At 42.6% G+C, this 18267-nt stretch overlaps 1 protein-coding gene across 6 annotated transcripts in view; it reads left to right on the forward strand.

The window, feature by feature from the left end:
- Positions 1-18267, forward strand: part of col14a1a (collagen, type XIV, alpha 1a) — a 172395-nt gene that overhangs the window by 71735 nt on the left and 82393 nt on the right. For all 6 annotated transcript variants that reach the window (XM_026185062.1, XM_026185063.1, XM_026185064.1 and 3 more), the window contains 4 exons: positions 610-756; positions 2196-2270; positions 4695-4834; positions 7210-7333. In XM_026185062.1, coding sequence (XP_026040847.1) covers positions 610-756; positions 2196-2270; positions 4695-4834; positions 7210-7333 — 486 coding nt within the window. The remainder of the gene's footprint in view (positions 1-609; positions 757-2195; positions 2271-4694; positions 4835-7209; positions 7334-18267) is intronic.

Consider the following 18267-nt stretch of genomic DNA (forward strand, 5'->3'; position numbering starts at 1 on the left):
TTGTACCTTTTGGGCTGCCAACATAAATTCTCATGTCTTTTCTTCTCTGTGATCCTCTCGCTCTGCAGCCCGTCAAAACAGACACTACAAAGTACGTGTTTGCAGTCTGCAATCCAGGGGAAATTGTCAAGAGAAGACAAAAGAGCTCAATAACGTGATTTATTTTGATTTTCAGTTGATTTAAGATGTTTTCCCACACTTTTTGAAAACTTTCTCGCTTACCTTTTTGGTGAAGTGAAAGCGGCACATGTGGCGGATTCTCAACCAGTGTATGTGTGTGTGTTGTGCTTTCATCATGAAAAAGATGCCTGAGAATGAATCATTTTGATGCATCACAGTTAATTCTGTAAAGTCAACAAAACATTGAGCTTCATCAGAGCCTTAAACCGGACTCAAATCTGATTATATTTACCCTAATCTGCTAGAAAATACATTATTAATATTATCTTAGATTTTCATTGAGAACACAGATGAAAATGAAGGTGTGTCTTTTGTAAAAGTTCGTCTAAAAAGCATCTCCAGGCGATTTCAGTCTGTTTGGCGTGCATGACTTTTACTGGGAATTTTAATCACTCTAAATCAGCTCTTTTATTTCTTGTTGCCTTGCAGATGGTCAGAGACAGGAAGTGAGGCTGGGAGGTGGAGCTTCCCGACACTGCTTTTACGACCTCACTCCTAGTAGCCAATACCAGATCAGCGTTCACGCGCAAATACAAGAAACGGAGGGACCCTCTGTGTCCATCACTGACATGACACGTATGCTGGGTTTGTTTTATGTCAAAGCTGTCGATCATTTCATTCATTTCTATTTATCGTGAACATTTTTAAAGGGGTTGCAAGTTTTATTCTTATTTCTTTTTTACTCATTTCTCATCTAATGTAATCAGTTAATCCTTTACGTCTCCATCTTATGTATATTTTTCCCTCTTTGCACCCTGTAGCCATCTCGTCGCACATCTCGTAGCTTAGGTTTTCTTTAATTTGCTCGGTTGCACTCTCGGAAAACATATCGTGTTTGTGCAGTTCATTGGTCTGTTAATGAGGTGAGGTGAACCACACAGCTCCTGGGATCAAGAAGACTGGTGTAAAAACCAGCAATACCAAAAAAAATGAATAGATAGATATGTTCTCATATTCACATTGCTATGTAGCAAGACATCTGTTGGATGACTTAATCTGTTTGGTTTTGGAAATAGTTGAAGGTCTATAGACAAGTGAAATTTCACTGATGTATTCACTGTAAATGTAATTAATACGAGTGTGTCTGTGTATCAAAACCTTTAGCTGTCAGCCACAGCAAAGAGAAGTATCGACTACAAATTGTCATAATTATATTAAGTTCAGTACTTGAAATTGTACTTGTTGCTTTTACACACAGCCAACAGCCACCTTTCCATATCATCTGTGTAAGTCTGTAAACAACCGATAAAGCTCAAAGGGTGAAAAGACACAATAAAAGCAAGAAACAGCGTCAGGTAACGAAGGCACGAATTTCACCTGAACTCCTCACTGTTTATCATTCAGTGACAGCTGCGTCAATCAAGCAGATATTCTCAAGCAGGCTACATATCTTTGTTTTGTCACCACAGCGGTGTGGTGTGGAAGCCGAAGAAACATTTGTTGAGATAATCTCATCCAGTTTTACAAAGTGTGTGTCGCTTCTTTGCGCAGTAGCAAATCTCTCCGAGATGATTCACTTTACTGCTCTCTGGTTTGACAGAACTTTCTCCAAAGTAAGTAATCTGACACCGAGGCACAGACTTTAACTTGGGGCTGTTTTTGAGTCTTACAGACAATAGATGCTAGACTGATAAAAAAAAAATCACTTGTGCTGTCCCCAATTTAGGATGTATAGAAGCAATTTAGAAAGTTCAAATCTGAAATAATTCCAAAATGGAGCAAAAGACAAACTCAATAAAACACAGAAGCTGTTTTGCGTATGTACAGTATCTACAGATTGCATTAGAAATCTTTTTTTCTGTAAAGGTCCAGAGCTCAATCGCTGGAGGAAAGGTTAATAGAAACAGACCACTGCTATGTCTCAGTGTGCCAGCTGTGTTTGTGTGCTCATGCACAAGTGTGTGTTTGCGGTCTGCATGTAGACCCCATTGATGGTGCCACTTGTCACTGTCGTCATGATTGATGACCTTGCCTTCTATCTCTGTGTCTCTGTGTGTGTTTGTGCGTGCTTCCAGTTGCAGCACCCACTCAGGCTCCGACTGAACCACCCACTACGGAGCCCCCACCCACAATCCCACCAGCCAAAGAGGGTGAGATGAAGCTTTTAATACTCTTATGTTCAATGTGGTGGATAATCCTTGCAGTTGACATATTATGTCTTTTTAGAGGAAATATGACATCCATCTTATTTCTGTTCCTTATTCCCACCTGGTGTATTCATTGTGTACTTTGAAAAACAAAAATGGCCAATACATTCCTTCTCAATAGTTTGTTTACATACAAAACATGTGCGTTCTGTAAAACTGACGCACGTAATTGCTGAACTTCTTATCTGAACTTATTTTGCCTGTGTGTGCAGGAAAAATGCGACTGAAGCAACTTAGGAAAATGAATGTGAGACAGAAGAGTGTGTTTAGTGGATATATTGGGAAAATGATGCCAAAGATTGAGCTGCCAGAGGAGAGGAAAAGGGAAATACCAAAGAGAAAGTAGTGATTGAGGGCGTGCAGATGGTGTGACAGAGGAGGATGCTAGGGAGACGGAGGCACGAAAGAAGAAGGCACAGTCCCCAACGTGCTATACCGCTCTGCTGTGGTACTGAAACTGAACATACACAGTAAATCATAAGGAAATTTGGAGAGTCGGCTTGTAAATTTAGGGTGTGCTAAAGGAAAATCTCAGACATTTTTATTCCACAATGACTTAATTATGTGAAATATACTGATTCTGCTGCAGCTAACACCAAAATGAAGAAAAGTAACCTCTTATCATATTACCACAGGCTCAGCTAGGCTAATCTGATCACTCTTACTCAGCTTTATTTCTCCTCAAATCATGCAGGTTACACTTGACTCACCGCTGACCAGCAAGTTATGATACCTGTGAAGTTTCTCTTCACTGGATCAATCACTAAGTAAAATTTAGAAAATGAGCCTCAGCTGTTCTTGATAAATTCAAACTACAATCTACGTAATAAAACACATCCAATCCAAGCACTATATCTATTTTAATACATTAAAAAAGAGAGCATGTCAAATTAAGGCATTTGAACCATTTTTAAAAAGCCAATAATGAATATGATGTCACTAACTTTTTAATAACACTTGAGCCTTTGGAGAGCAAGGAGCCTAATTCCTCTGTTCTTATGCAAAATGCTTATAAAGCCATACTTAATATAGGATTTTGTACGCTCTTTTATTAGGTGACAGGTCTCTACAGCTGGCATGCCAGTTTAGCTTTGGGCTGTTTTATTAAAGAGCCATGCTGTTGTAATACATGCCGATTTAGCACACTTGACAAAGCTCAAAAAAAGTCATCTGGAGAGCAGCATGTGTTGCTCCAAAACTATAATTTCAGTGTTAATCTGAAGAAATTAATCAAGTTCAACTTTTGTTTTCTCTTTTTGATGCTTTCAAGTTAATAAACATGATTTGCAATTTAGTCTTTATTAGCACACAGCTTCTTTCTTTCTTTTCTAAACAGGGTTGTGAATGACTCATGAGTTAGGACAAGCAAAAATGTTTTTCAAATGTTTTTTTTAAATCGAAAGCTCAAGTAACGAAGGGGTTTGAGTCCTCCACCGTTTCACCTACTACCCAGACAGGCTTCGTCCTCCACTGTTCCTGTCTGATGAGCTCAGGTAAAAGGTCGCACCGCAACACGAGGTCCACAAAAGTGAAAGACACACCTGCTGAGCCCGCCTGGAAGCGCTTCTGTCTAAGTTTCTGACCTTTGTCAGACCAGTGCCTCCATCTGTAATGACAGGCAACCTTTATTCGGGACAGAACTGCAAAGATGGGAGAAACAGAACACAAGGACCGTGTTTTTGTTCTACGTAGGAGGGAGAAGACAAAGAAACAAAGTTATGCCGCATGAAGAGATAGAAAGAAAATTTACTGAAAATGGTCAAATGTTCAAGACAGATGGCAACGCAGACCCGAAACACAAACAATCCTCTCTAACATTGAAGTTTTCTCCTCTCCTTTGTTGCATTGGAATTTATGGATACTGACATGGTCATAAACAAGGTTAGAAATTTAGCAAAGACTTGGAGGTTGCAGACTTGTTAAAACCACAAAACAACTTTACAGCAGTGATGAAAAGGCTGCTGGGAGTCATCAAGAAACCTGAGACAAATAAAAGAGGGAAACGTCGCTGCAGGGCCGTGGATATATAAGAGCGGCACAACCAGACAGGATAGAGATGATTTTGTGTTCAGAAAAATCAGAGTTTAAAAATGTGTGAGCACCATACCTTTAATCTTATGAACTCCACAGTTGGCAGATTGCTCTGAAGACCTAGTCTTTGCATATTTACCCTTTTCCAGCAGATGTATATTTGCAGAGCTTCATACTTTGCATATTTACTCTGAGTCTGAATATATTAGGCAGCCAGTTAATATTCCACTTATGCTTTGTCCTCTGCTGACATTCACACTGTGTGAAATTATTTTTTTGTGTAGACACAAAGCGTTGTGCTGACTAAATCTAAACCCCTCCCTTATCTGTCTGAAGTATGTAAGGAGGCCAAGGCTGACCTGGCGTTCCTGGTCGACGGCTCCTGGTCCATCGGAGACGACAACTTCATGAAGATTACACGTTTCCTCTACAGCACCATGGGATCGCTGGATCTGATTGGACAAGATGGCACCCAGGTCAGTCACATGACAGCATTCTTAGTGAACTTATCTCGTTTTACTCATTCATACCAGTTTTCCCCAAAAATCTGTCATTACATGGGAAAGGAAGATTTATGGATTAAAACGTCATGCTGTGTTGACCGCCTCGCTCTGACTCACAGTGAAGTGAGACTCTTTGCAGGGCTTGGATTCACATTTAGGACTGTTAGTGGTTGTTGTGTCTAGTCTAAATTCCTGTGTCTAGTGAAAATTACCGTTTTGCCAGTTTACACAGTTTAACCAACAGAAATCCAAATTGTCCCTAAGGCTTTTCATTTCCTTTCAGTCTCTTTGCAATTTATTTTCTTTGTTTAAGAATTTTTCCTCATGGGAAATATGATGTATAGCAGACAGTGGGGCTCCAGCCAAATGCAGCCGTACTCAAAACCATAATAATAACTTAATTGCATATCTGAGTATAATCTGAGGGTTAGGAACTCGTTCACAGACGAGAGAATTATGTGTATGCGGGTGTTAATCCCTGCAAAAAGATAGATTACAACCCCCTGCCGCTCTAGCGAATTACCTCATCCTCTTTCCTCCAGCCGTTATGCACTGCAGCCAATTTCACCAATAGCCAGTCACCAAAAAGAGAAAGAAAAGCTATTTTTAATTTTTGCTTTAGGATCTGCTGAAGCTAGACTAACATTCAGCGGAGAGTAAAATAAAGGAGCTTGGATGCTGATAATGAGAGGATGGAGGGGACTTATCGAAAAGCCACTTAGTTTCTGTAACCTACTGTTTTCTTTGTTTCAAAGTTAGCCACTGAAATTTGATTAGAACAGAAATTTTACCCATATAATGTATCTTAGATCATTTGAGTTTAGTCCACATCCTTCGGATCATTTATTGTTTAGGAAAGAAAGGTGCTGACACTGGCATTCATTGATATTAGAAGGATGCTCTGGAGCCAACCACTACCCTGAAAACCTCCTGATAAATCAGCAAGACCAAAGCTTTACATCTGTTGAAAAGTTTGGGAAAGTGAGAAGAAACTTTAAACTCCCCGTGAGTCAATCTTTACTTTCTGGAATGACCTCTTGTTGCTGAGCGGTATTGAGTTAACTCCACTCATTTGCAGCCACCGTTCCAGAAAACAATACTTTTCCTGCAGAAATGGTGATTTTAATAAGTTGAGTGCAGATGCATTAAAGCTGGTATAAACAGTGAGTGGTTCTCTGTCAACGTGATTCTAACAGAGCAAAAGTTTGACTCATGTTACCACGGGGGATATTACCATCTTCACTCCCTCAGACTATCTCCCATTTATCAGGTCCATCAATAGTAATGCTAAGCTCTAACTTGGGGCTGTTGCTCCCTGTTGTCACTGTGAACTCATTTATTTGCGCTTCTGTCCTGCATGGCCCCCACTATGTCAGCAAACCTCAGCTGGTTCATTTATCACACTGTAGAGGTGCTTGCTAAACCCTTTTGTTTCATTTGTGTAATGTCTGCTGTTAAGGAGTTCACTAGCCTTGCTGTGCCCCATAACCTTCTGGCAGTAGGCTACCAGCATCAGAGCGCTGGCTGTAATGTGAGAAAGTTGGCTGCACAATAAAGAGGGAGTTGGCTGGGTAATGTAGGCTGACCAAAGCCAACAACAGCACCATTAGCAGTCTGGAGGTAATGACAGTTGTCCGACGCTCTTAGAGTATGGATATTAGACTGATTACAGTGCCAGTTTGGGAATGTGGATGTATGTATTCCTAAGTTTCCCCTATGCTTGTAGAAAAAGTTGCATTATTCCCTTTTTGCATCATGAGTGTTTCTTAGTGTGAAAAATATTAAATACACCAGGAAGGACCAGATGAAAAAAAGGTGATAACACTGCCCCGTCTATAAAGCTATAATCTTAAACTGTGAATTGTATATTCAGGCCTCTTGTGCATCATGTACAGACAAACCCATCTGCACTACATTCGCTTTGTGGGGCTATTTTGTCGCACCCCAATTAATGTAATTACACAATTACCATCAGTGAACAATAGCAATATCTGTTTGATACTGTTGTTAATGTCCAGAAAAAATTCAGAGAGTGTTGGTGATAATGACGTGGATATTAGGTTGTTTGACCAAGATCGCAATCATTTGGCTTCATAACACTTGACTAATGCCAGATAAGCTTTTTTTGTGTGTAATTTAGGTTTTTTGTACTATGGGGCGAGGCTGAAACTACCCTGAAAACCCTTTGTGGCAGTATCGTGAATGACATGACTGTGAACAGATGATGACAGAATTTTACTATTTTCTAAATTCTCCCTTTATACGGAGTTTAAACCCAAACTGGCTCAGGCAAACGGCACTTTAAATTTGCATAATTTTATTTGACATGTGTCTCTGTCTCTCTCCAGGTGGCCGTTGCTCAGTTCAGCGACGATGCTCGGACCGAATTCCAGCTGAGTTCTCATAGCAACAAAGAAGCACTGCTGGAGGCTATTCAGAGAATCAGCTATAAAGGAGGAAACACTAAGACAGGTTAGAACAGCACAATGGCAGGATTATAGTGGTGATAGTTACTGCAATTCCCTTTGTTTAGCTCTATTTATTAGCAGGACATTTTCATTATAATCTATGTTAGTACACTGCTCAAAAATTTAACACAGATGAAAAAGAGAAAAATCATGCTTTATGGCCTGGATAATGTTTTAGGAATAAAAGGATGCCAAATCGTTTTGATAAAAAATTTAAATGATGAACCTACAGAGGGCCTAATTCAAAGGCAACCTGAAAATCAAAGTGAAAAAGTGATGCTAGTCCATTCTGAGGGAATTTCCTTGCAGCAACTCAAAATGGTACTCAGTAGTGTGTATGTGCTTCTAAGCATGACTGGCAACGTCTGGGCATGCTCCTAATAAGATGGATGGTGTCTCGGAGTATCTTCTCCCAGGTCTGGACCAGGGCATCACTGAACTCCTGGACTGTTAGGTGCAACCTTGGGGTTTGGATGGATTGAAAAATGATGTCCCAGAGGTGTTCTATTGGATTTAGGTCAGGCAAGCATGGGGGCAAGTGAGTGGTATCAATTTCTTCATCCTCCAGGAACTGCCTGCCCTCACTGCCCAGCCCTTCGTGGCATTTGCAATAGAATACCAGAAGTGACAGGCTCTGTAACATCGTTCAGCCTGACTGTTTGGGTGGTGCGTCGGTGATGGTTTGCGGAGGCGTATCCATGGAGGAATACAACAGACCTCTACAGGCTAGGCAACAGCACCCTGACTGCTATTAGGTATTGGGCTTAAATTCTTGGACTCATTATCACACCCTATGGTGGTGCAGTGGGTACTGGTTCCCCCAGGTGTAATGCCCGGCCTTATGTGGCGAGTATGCAGGCGGTGTCTGGAGGATGAAAGAATCAATACCACTGACTGGCCTGCATGCTCACCTGACCTAAATCTAACAGAACACCTCTGTGAATCTATGTTTAGTGACTCTATGTTTGGGTCTATGTTTCCTTCTTTTTTCACTTTGATTTTCTGGCTTCCTTCTAATTCAGCGCTCTGCAAGTAGCTAATTTTCATTCCCATCATATAATGTAGCTTCCTTGTGTTTCAAACACATTACTCAGTCCATATCAGTACAGATATCAGCATGATTTTTTTACCGCTTGATATCTGATGTGTTTTTAAATAAAGTTGTCCTTTATTTATTTTTTGAGCAGTGCGTATAACTATAATACACACGTGTACAAATAACTTGACTAGTTTTATTCGTATCAAATGTGCGTCATTAACATCAAATCAGTATTCTGTCCATGTTGGTATATTGTACCACTCCTGCTTCATTGTCAGTATGCATAACAAACACTACGGATGATGAATCTATTGTAAAACTCATGTTGAAATGTCCCGCTGCGTTAGTCTACACAAGGTGAAAGCCATTAACTCGATGTGGTATGTGACTGTGCAGGTAATGCTGGTTGTTCAGAGCGCTTTCCCTCTGCTAAAGTTTGGGTCAGGGCTCAGTGTCTGCACACAGTAATTGTGTCCTTGAGCTATACCTGTGTGATACAGAGCCGATTCCACTAGTCTTCCTACATGTGTTTTCCTCTACTCTCTTTCTTTGTTGCTGATCTTTGTTCCTTTTCTCTTCTTCTTCCTTTCAAGCGTTCTTCTCGGCATTGCTTTTTGGCCGCTTTGTTTCATCCCATCCCTCTTTCATTTGTCTCCTCTTCCTAAATGTTCTCTTTGGTCCAGCTTCCCAATTATAGTTTAACAGGTGAAAACAGGTGGTGTTTTAGCTGACAGGGCAATGTGTATATGAGTGCATGTGGTCTACTGCGGAGCGGAAAATAAACCATGAAATTTAATCTTCACCACACAATAAAAAGTAGGAGTCAGTTGGTTCACACAAGGTTAAGCTAATGCTCACAGACTCACTAGTGTATCTCCAACCCTGATCTCTTTGTCTCACACACAAACACACAAACGCACATGTAACCCAACTTGTGAATTATTATTAAGAATGACCGAACTCCCACTAGCCAGTATCAGAAGATCTAGGATCGGCAGGAGCCCAAGGTATAAACACCAATAAGAAGAGACCACACCACAATATACTGTTCACAAATTTGTTATATTTGACACACAGCAGCTGCAACAATGTAATGAAAAAACAATAAAATAAAATACAAAATATTTCCCCCAAAATAACAAACTAAATAAAAGTGCGCGCATACAGCTTTCTCTGAGTCAATTATATGAGTGGATAATGTCTGATAACTGATGGATCGTTGGGGCCCGTTCAGTTTGTTTAATGTTTGTCCTACCACACTCCGATGAAGGAAGAAAGTTTGTAGTCCTGCAGGTATCTGAAGCTTCAATGGGAACGAAACTTTGGCTTCAATAAAACCTTGGCAAATCCTTTTCAATTTCGGGTTGGCTCGCCATCCAGTTAACTGGAACTGTGGAATCGCTGCTCCTCGATGGGGCTTGCTTCAGACTGGGTCCGTCTGTCGAGTCATCCTTTTACCAGATAACAAAAAAAAACCTGACCGTTGACAGGGTGAAACTCTGAACAACCAAAAACAACTGCAGCAGACTTGCTTTTAACTCCTAGCGATTCGACTTCGGGAACATTAGTTTCTCTGGCACATGGCATTATATGAACAGGAACGAAAAGGCAACACAGGAAATCATGTGATCAAGGTCAACAGCAAGGGTCACTGGGAGCTCATTGCTGATTGGCCAAGTTAAATGACAACAGATAATCTTATTGGTCCACATCTTCCTTTAAACATAAAAGAAAAAAGAAATGACTAAATTCTTTACATTATACATGAAAAAAAAACTACTTTCCACTGCTCTTTTTTTCTAGCTGGGCTACAACCTCCCCCACTGAACTCATGCACGCCCCGTTGCATGGCAATGGTTGGGTAATTACTGTCTGATGGGTCTGGACAGGGCAATCTAATGGGTGATAACCCTCATCCAAAATGTCTGTAAAAGCCGTGGTTAAACCCTGGAACAGAGATTGCACCACCGCTATAAGTGGATGCCCAAGTTTCACATACTGAAGGCGTTTAGGCGGTTCTCGCTCCCTATTTGATCGTCTAGCAGAACCAGGTTGGTCTTGGCTTCCAATCAGTGTCTGGTCTACTGAGAGCTCTTCAGGAGATTCATCTGTTGGTGACTCATTTGACAATCCCATTTCAGTTCGACCTGCCGCCTCAACATCCGTAGACAGGTTTGGAGCAAGAGAAGATAACCCGGGATTCAAGTCATGACAATCACTTCCAGGTGCAATCCTTTCGGTCTCCATCTCTGCTGGTGGATTTTGGTCATCGCTCACGATTTCTGTGTCATGACAGTGACTCTCAGACACTGGAAGAGTTGCTGAATCTGGACTGTCAACAGGTAAGTTACATAACTGGTCAGTCTGTGGATTGCAGCTTGGATATCGAGCAGTAGAACCTTTAACTGAGGGACAAAATTCTGGAAGTTGTGCATCTTCCCCAGAAGACACTGATAAATAAGGGTGCGTTTCTTGATGAATGGTGACCGTAGGTATCTCAGAACTGGAGGCGTCTCTGAACCAGTAATTGGGGAAAATCTCATCCTCAGCCTCTGAGAATTGATCGGAGTCTGCAACTGGACTGAGACGTGTTGCTGGCCTGCGTCTTTGTGTCTGCCCTACAGGCTTGTCACTACTCTCGTTGGGGAGATAGCCACAAGGGAGTAATAGGTCCCTATGCAATGTCCGCAGTGGACCATCTTTCTTCTCAGGTCTCACAGTATACACTGGAAGGGATCCTGCTCTGCTTACGACTATGTAGATGGCTGCCTCCCACTTGTCTGCAATCTTGTTTTTTCCACGAATGCGGACATTTCTGACTAATACTCTGTCCCCTACCTCCAGATCTGAAATAGTCACACGCCTGTCAAATCTGGATTTATTCTTTTCTGCTATCTTGGCAGCATTTCCAGTAGCTACCTTGTAACTCTCTTGTAAGTGGGATTTCAGATTTTGCACGTACTGTGAGTGTGAAATCTGTTGCTCCTCTTTCACCGGCAGCCCAAAAGCCAAATCCACCGGCAGGCGAGGCTGGCGACCGAACATAAGCTCGTACGGTGCAAATCCAGTCACCTCATTCCTGGTGCAATTATAAGCATGAACAAGGGGCTTCACAAAATCACGCCAGTGAGACTTGTCTTTGTTTTGAAGAGTGCCTAGCATGTCCAGCAATGTGCGATTGAACCGCTCCACTGGATTTCCTCTGGGATGGTAGGGAGTAGTTCTAACCTTCTGTATGCCAGCCATCTGACAGAGCTCTTTTATTGTGCGAGACTCAAAATCAGGTCCCTGATCACTGTGCAACTTTTCTGGGAACCCGTAATGCACAATAAAATTGTCCCATAGGCACTTAGCTACTGTGCGAGCCTTTTGATTGCATGTTGGTATAGCAATTGCATACTTAGTAAAGTGATCAGTGATCACAAGGATGTCTTTAGCTCCACTTTTGTCTGGTTCGAGAGAGAGGAAGTCCATACAAACCAGTTCCAGTGGCCTTGTGGTACTGATGTTGACTAACGGTGCAGCTCTGTCAGGCAACGCCTTTCTGCGCACACATCTACCACAGGTCTTTATTTTCCTCTCTACATCCAAGGCCATTCTGGGCCAATAGAATCTGGCCCTAACGAGATCTAATGTGCGCTCAATGCCCATATGACCTATATGGTCATGCAGACTGCTCAAAACAGTCTCTCTGAGCTCTGGGGGCAGTACTAGCTGGTGAGATACCCGAGACCCGAGCTGGCGTCTCCGGTATAAGATGCCATTTATAAGCTGAAACCGACCAACCTCTCGAAGTAGGAGTGGAAGATCTGGAAGTTCACCCCTTAAAGTAGGCGGTGGGCTTACCCCATGCTCAAGTTGGGATATGACATGCCTTAGACATTGGTCAGCTCTCTGTTTATCCATCAACTCAGCCTCAGTCAGTTGAGGAATAAGAGGCAATCCTCCAAACTCATCTTCTTGTCCATAGCAGTCAGGCACAGCATCAGAGGACATAGCAAGAGTTTCAACAAGAGTAACACAGCCATCCAAACTCGGATTAACAGAGCTGGCGCTATACACTGACTGTCTTTCACAAATGGCTTTCACAACCGCTTGGTTGGCTTCCTCGAGATTTTCAAGATCAGCGAGATGACCCTGAGTGAACTGGAAAATGCGCTCCCTCTCTTTCTGGGATTTCAGATCATCCACAAGAGCTCCGTGGGGTCTACGGGATAACCCATCCGCATCCCAGTTTTGCTTCCCAGGACGATACAGCAGCTTGAATGTGAACGTAGACAAAGCTGCGAGCCATCTGTAGCTCGTTGCATCAAGTTTTGCAGTCGTCAATATGTACGTCAAGGGATTGCTATCAGTGACAACAGTAAAGTGATTCCCATATAGGTAGTCACTAAACTTTTCTGTTACTGACCACTTAAGCGCCAAAAACTCTAATTTGTGCGCTGGGTATCGAGACTCGCTATGCGACAGCCCTCTGCTTGCATAGGCTATGACACGTAACTGCCCTTCCTGCTCCTGGTACAAGACAGCACCAAGGCCTGTAGTGCTAGCATCAGTGTGGAGCACATAAGGCTTTTGAGGGTCAGCGAACCCTAGGACAGGGGCAGTTGTCAGCTTTTCAATAACTGACTCAAATGCCTGCTGGCAAGCTGATGTCCAACGGTTCCCAAACGGCTCTTTGGGATGGTGATAATGCTCTTGGCTGTCTCTTGATCTACCCCTTTTGGTTGATTGAGGATAGCCCTGAGTCAGATCATTGAGGGGCTTCACAATGCTGGAATAGTCTTTTACGAACCTTCGATAATAGCCAGCGAACCCAAGAAAAGATCGCAATTCCCTGAGGGTCTGAGGAACTGGCCAAGTACGAAGGGCAGAGATTTTCTCTGGATCTGTCTCAACTCCATTTCTGGACACTATGTGTCCCAGGTACCGCACTGAGGTCTGGAAAAACACACACTTTTCAGGTGATAACTTTAATCCAAACTCTCTCAACCGAGTGAGCACCTCCAACAACCTTGTTTCATGTTCTTCCAGGGTCTTTGAGAACACTATCAAGTCGTCGAGGAAAACTAGCACCTCTTTCAAATGCATATCCCCCATGCACTTCTCCATTAATCTTTGGAATGTGCTTGGCGCATTTGTCAGGCCTTGCGGCATGCGGTTAAATTCCCAGAAGCCCAAAGGGCAGACAAAGGCCGTCTTGGGTTTATCCACTTCATCTACCTCGATTTGATAATATCCAGACTTTAGGTCAAGCACAGAAAACCACTGGGAACCAGAGAGAGCCGCGAAGGTGTCTTCAAGCTTAGGAAGCGTGTAAGCATCCTTTATTGTCTGAAGGTTGAGTTTTCTGTAGTCTATGCACAACCGGACCTGGCCATTCTTTTTACGGACTACCACAATGGGCGAAGAGAAGGGAGACTCGGACTCTCTGATTACACCTGTATCAAGAAGCTCTTGAATGTGCCTACGGACAGCCTCAATGTCTTGAGGGTGTAGCGGACGAGCACGGTGTTTGAAAGGAGCCTCGTCTGAGAGCTTGATGTGGTGAGTCACCTTGTCGGTTCTTCCAAAGTCCAAGTCATGTTGCGCAAATACATCTGGCATGTTGTTAAGGAGTCGTGTGATACGACCCTTCCACTCGGGAGGGATTGGGGACTCTCCAAAGTTGAAGTTACAATTGGCCTCTTGAGTGAGATCTGCCTTTTGCAAGTTAACCATACTCTGCTCCTTTGACAAAATACATTGGTAAGCGCTAATGTCAGCAATTTGACATTTAGCAGGAATGACAATGTCATGTTCAGATTGGTTGGTAATCACAACTGGAAGCCTAAAGGGTCGTTGTTTGGACAGGTCAACCAGACAAGTGTTCACTAGCAGACCACCAGGTAGAGAGGAACTGGAAGGCTGCTCAACAACAACTGATTGTTCATGCCGAAGACCGCTGGCAGTAGAGACACCCTCCAAAACCACTGTGGCCCCTGCTGGGACAACCTGAGAGATTCTGCCCTTCAGTTTTACAACACCATGGTGACTGACGTTAGACTGATTGTGTCTGAGTTCAAGCACCTTAATGACCGCTTTGTAGCCGTGAGGAAATGTCTTGGGATCTCCTGGATTAGCTTTGCAATAAATGTCATACAACACATCAAGTGTATTTGTCCCTATGAGTAAGTAGGACCCTGAGGTAGCTCGAACGTCAGGAACTATGAGAGCTAATGTGGGCACCTCAATAGACATACCAAGAAATTCTTTTGGAAAAGTGACAGTAGTTTCAATGTAGCCCAAATAAGGTACAGCCTGTCCATTCGCCCCTTCAACCTCCAAGAGGTCATAGAGAGGCTTGATGTCCTGCACTGACATGTGTTGTTCATAAAAGGATTGGGGGATAGTAGTCACTTGCGAGCCGGTATCTAGCAGACAACTAAATGTTTTATCTTCAATTATCACTTCAGCAGTGCTCCTGGTACCAATCAGACCCTTTGGAAGCCTGAAGGATTGCTTTTCACTACTGGAGTGCTCTAGATCCACACACTTGCCTGCTTTGCTGACAATCTTTACGTCTGTGGGACGCTGCGCATGTTCTTCAGCCTCTGTCTGTCCCACAACAGAGACTGGATCTAGTTTAAAGGTGAACTGGAGTCGCTGGGACAACTTTGACTTTCCCACGCGTGCTGCCTCCTCTCCAACTGCTTCTTCTTTTCAATAACTAGTGCAGAATTTGCAGGGTTTGTACAAGAAGTGGCAATATGCCCATCTTCCCCACAGTGAAAACAATACCAAGGCCTGGGCCTGCCTGTCTGTTTTACTCCGGCTAATCGATGCACTTCTTGATGTGTGTTGTCCATTTTCGATTTACAGGTTGTCTTTTTAACCGGTTTCTTGTTGGCACGCTCACTTAGCTTTTCCTGTGATGCAAATGAGGCTAGCTGACTCTGCAAGCTAGCTATCTGCTTTTGAAGTTCCTCAATAGCTTTCGGACCACACTGTGGGCTTTCTCTTACGCCTGCACAAACACAGGAACTCTGAGCATGGACAGATACTCGTTTTGATGAACCAATGTGCTTTTTCATCCTATCAACCTTTGCAGCTTGTCTATCTTCTTCGGTACGCAACATTAGCAAGAGCTCTGAAAATGACGGTGGACAGTTTTTCTTGTGTTCAAGTTGCAGACTGGAGAGCAATCCACTATCCCAACACCCCCTACAAAACTGCTTGAGGAGATGTTTGTCTACATCATCAGGTGGAATACCCCCCCTTTTTACTGCTAAATTTAGTGCTAGCTGTAAACGATGGAGGAAAGCTGATGGTTTCTCGCCTGGGTCCTGAAGGGTATTCATGAACTGAGCAAAAAGCTCCTCACCATCCTCTACAGCGCCGAAGGCTGAATCGAGCAACTGCAGATAGGCTACTGGGGGTGCGCTGGGACTCAAGCACTTCACCACATCAACTGCAGGTGGAAGCAAATTCTCTAAAATCTTCCTGGACACCTGCAGATGGGTCATACTGGGGTCACTTAAAAGCAGCTCAATGTGTGAGCGCCAAGTCTCATAGTCTGTCTCATTGTTAGGCCTGGGAGTTTTCCCTGAGAAGGAACGGATGCGCATTGAAGAATGGATCTGTGATCCAATGTCATCCTTCCTTAAAATATGCTCAACAACGACCTTCTGAACTTCAGGGGGATTTACATCACTAATCACTATTGAAGGCTTCTGTACACGCAAGGGTGGAACTGGAGTTGAGACACCTTGGTCACTGCTTACCCTTGAGGGACCTGAAAGCAACTGGGGCTGTGGTATTGGTGTCTCATCAACAATGCTATCATGTAAGACAGAAGGTGCCTCATCTGTATTCTCAGTTGTCTCACAGATTTGTGATATCATCTCTTTCAATACTTCCTCATAGGTTTTGCCACTGAGCTTAGCCAAGCCCTTTAATTCAGCCAAGTATGACTTCGTGACACCTTCACCCACCTTAGCAGTGTAAACGCTTGCCAAGGCCCTCACACAGTAAGAGACATTTGGTTCACCCTCTGCAACATACTTGTATGGCATAAGAGGCTCTAAAGCTTCTACAGCTGAGCCACTTGAGTACTCAACAATCAGGTTTTGATGAAACTCTGAGGTAGCATCATCCACTGGCAAAAGGGTTTTAACACCACCATACTTTTTCAAAAACTCTAAAACTTCTTCATCTTTCTCTGATTTCGTGATCCCACTCACAATAACTGCATTGGGAATTTTTACACCTGAGCGCTGGACAAAATCCATGTCAGACACAATTTCTCATTACTGATGTTTAAAAATTCTTAGGCTCCTGGCTGGCTCGCCACTTATGTAACCCAACTTGTGAATTATTATTAAGAATGACCGAACTTCCACTAGCCAGTATCAGAAGATCTAGGATCGGCAGGAGCCCAAGGTATAAACACCAATAAGAAGAGACCACACCACAATATACTGTTCACAAATTTGTTATATTTGACACACAGCAGCTGCAACAATGTAATGAAAAAACAATAAAATAAAATACAAAATATTTCCCCCAAAATAACAAACTAAATAAAAGTGCGCGCATACAGCTTTCTCTGAGTCAATTATATGAGTGGATAATGTCTGATAACTGATGGATCGTTGGGGCCCGTTCAGTTTGTTTAATGTTTGTCCTACCACACTCCGATGAAGGAAGAAAGTTCGTAGTCCTGCAGGTATCTGAAGCTTCAATGGGAACGAAACTTTGGCTTCAATAAAACCTTGGCAAATCCTTTTCAATTTCGGGTTGGCTCGCCATCCAGTTAACTGGAACTGTGGAATCGCTGCTCCTCGATGGGGCTTGCTTCAGACTGGGTCCGTCTGTCGAGTCATCCTTTTACCAGATAACAAAAAAAACCTGACCGTTGACAGGGTGAAACTGAACAACCAAAAACAACTGCAGCAGACTTGCTTTTAACTCCTAGCGATTCGACTTCGGGAACATTAGTTTCTCTGGCACATGGCATTATATGAACAGGAACGAAATGGCAACACAGGAAATCATGTGATCAAGGTCAACAGCAAGGGTCACTGGGAGCTCATTGCTGATTGGCCAAGTTAAATGACAACAGATAATCTTATTGGTCCACATCTTCCTTTAAACATAAAAGAAAAAAGAAATGACTAAATTCTTTACATTATACATGAAAAAAAACTACTTTCCACTGCTCTTTTTTTCTAGCTGGGCTACGCACACATAACTGGAGCCAGCACAGTAAAACTATTCCTCAGCAGCTCAGCTACACTGTGAGTTATTCAGGCTGTTTTTACTTCGTCTAAGACACCAACACAGCATGTATTTTATTTTTAACTTGATTTTTATACTTTTTACATATTTCATATAGAAAAAGAATAATAGAATATGCATAGTATATCTAATACTTATATTGTGCTTTTTTACAATGACAAAGGTGAAGAGTATGTCTCTGTTTGGTTTAATGGTGCTTCTTCTATGGTTTCTCCTCTGTGATCCATCCATCCATCCATTCTCTTCTGCTTATCCTTGTCAGGGTCGCGGGGGCGCTGGAGCCTATCCAGCTGTCTTAGGATGAAACGCGGGGTACTCTGTGATCCAATATTCATAATATAGCTTCTAAAACATAATGAATCTCTGTTTTAATTACACAGGTATGTTCAGTTTACTTGTATCACTCTTGGACTCAGGGTTTGAGTTTTGTTGCTCTTGTTGTCTTTTTTGTGAGGTCATGGTTCTTGCTTTTAGTTGTGTTTCTGTTACTCTTTGAAATTCAGTTAGTGTTCGTTATATTTGGTTCCTTGTGTTTTTTTTATCCTCCCCGGTTGCTCTTTTATGAAGTTTTGTCTATTGCTTGAGTTTTGTAGCATTGGTTATCATTTGGTATTTGTTCA

Source organism: Astatotilapia calliptera, chromosome 11 (assembly GCF_900246225.1).
Source record: "Astatotilapia calliptera chromosome 11, fAstCal1.2, whole genome shotgun sequence".
In the NCBI taxonomy this organism is placed as follows: domain Eukaryota; kingdom Metazoa; phylum Chordata; class Actinopteri; order Cichliformes; family Cichlidae; genus Astatotilapia; species Astatotilapia calliptera.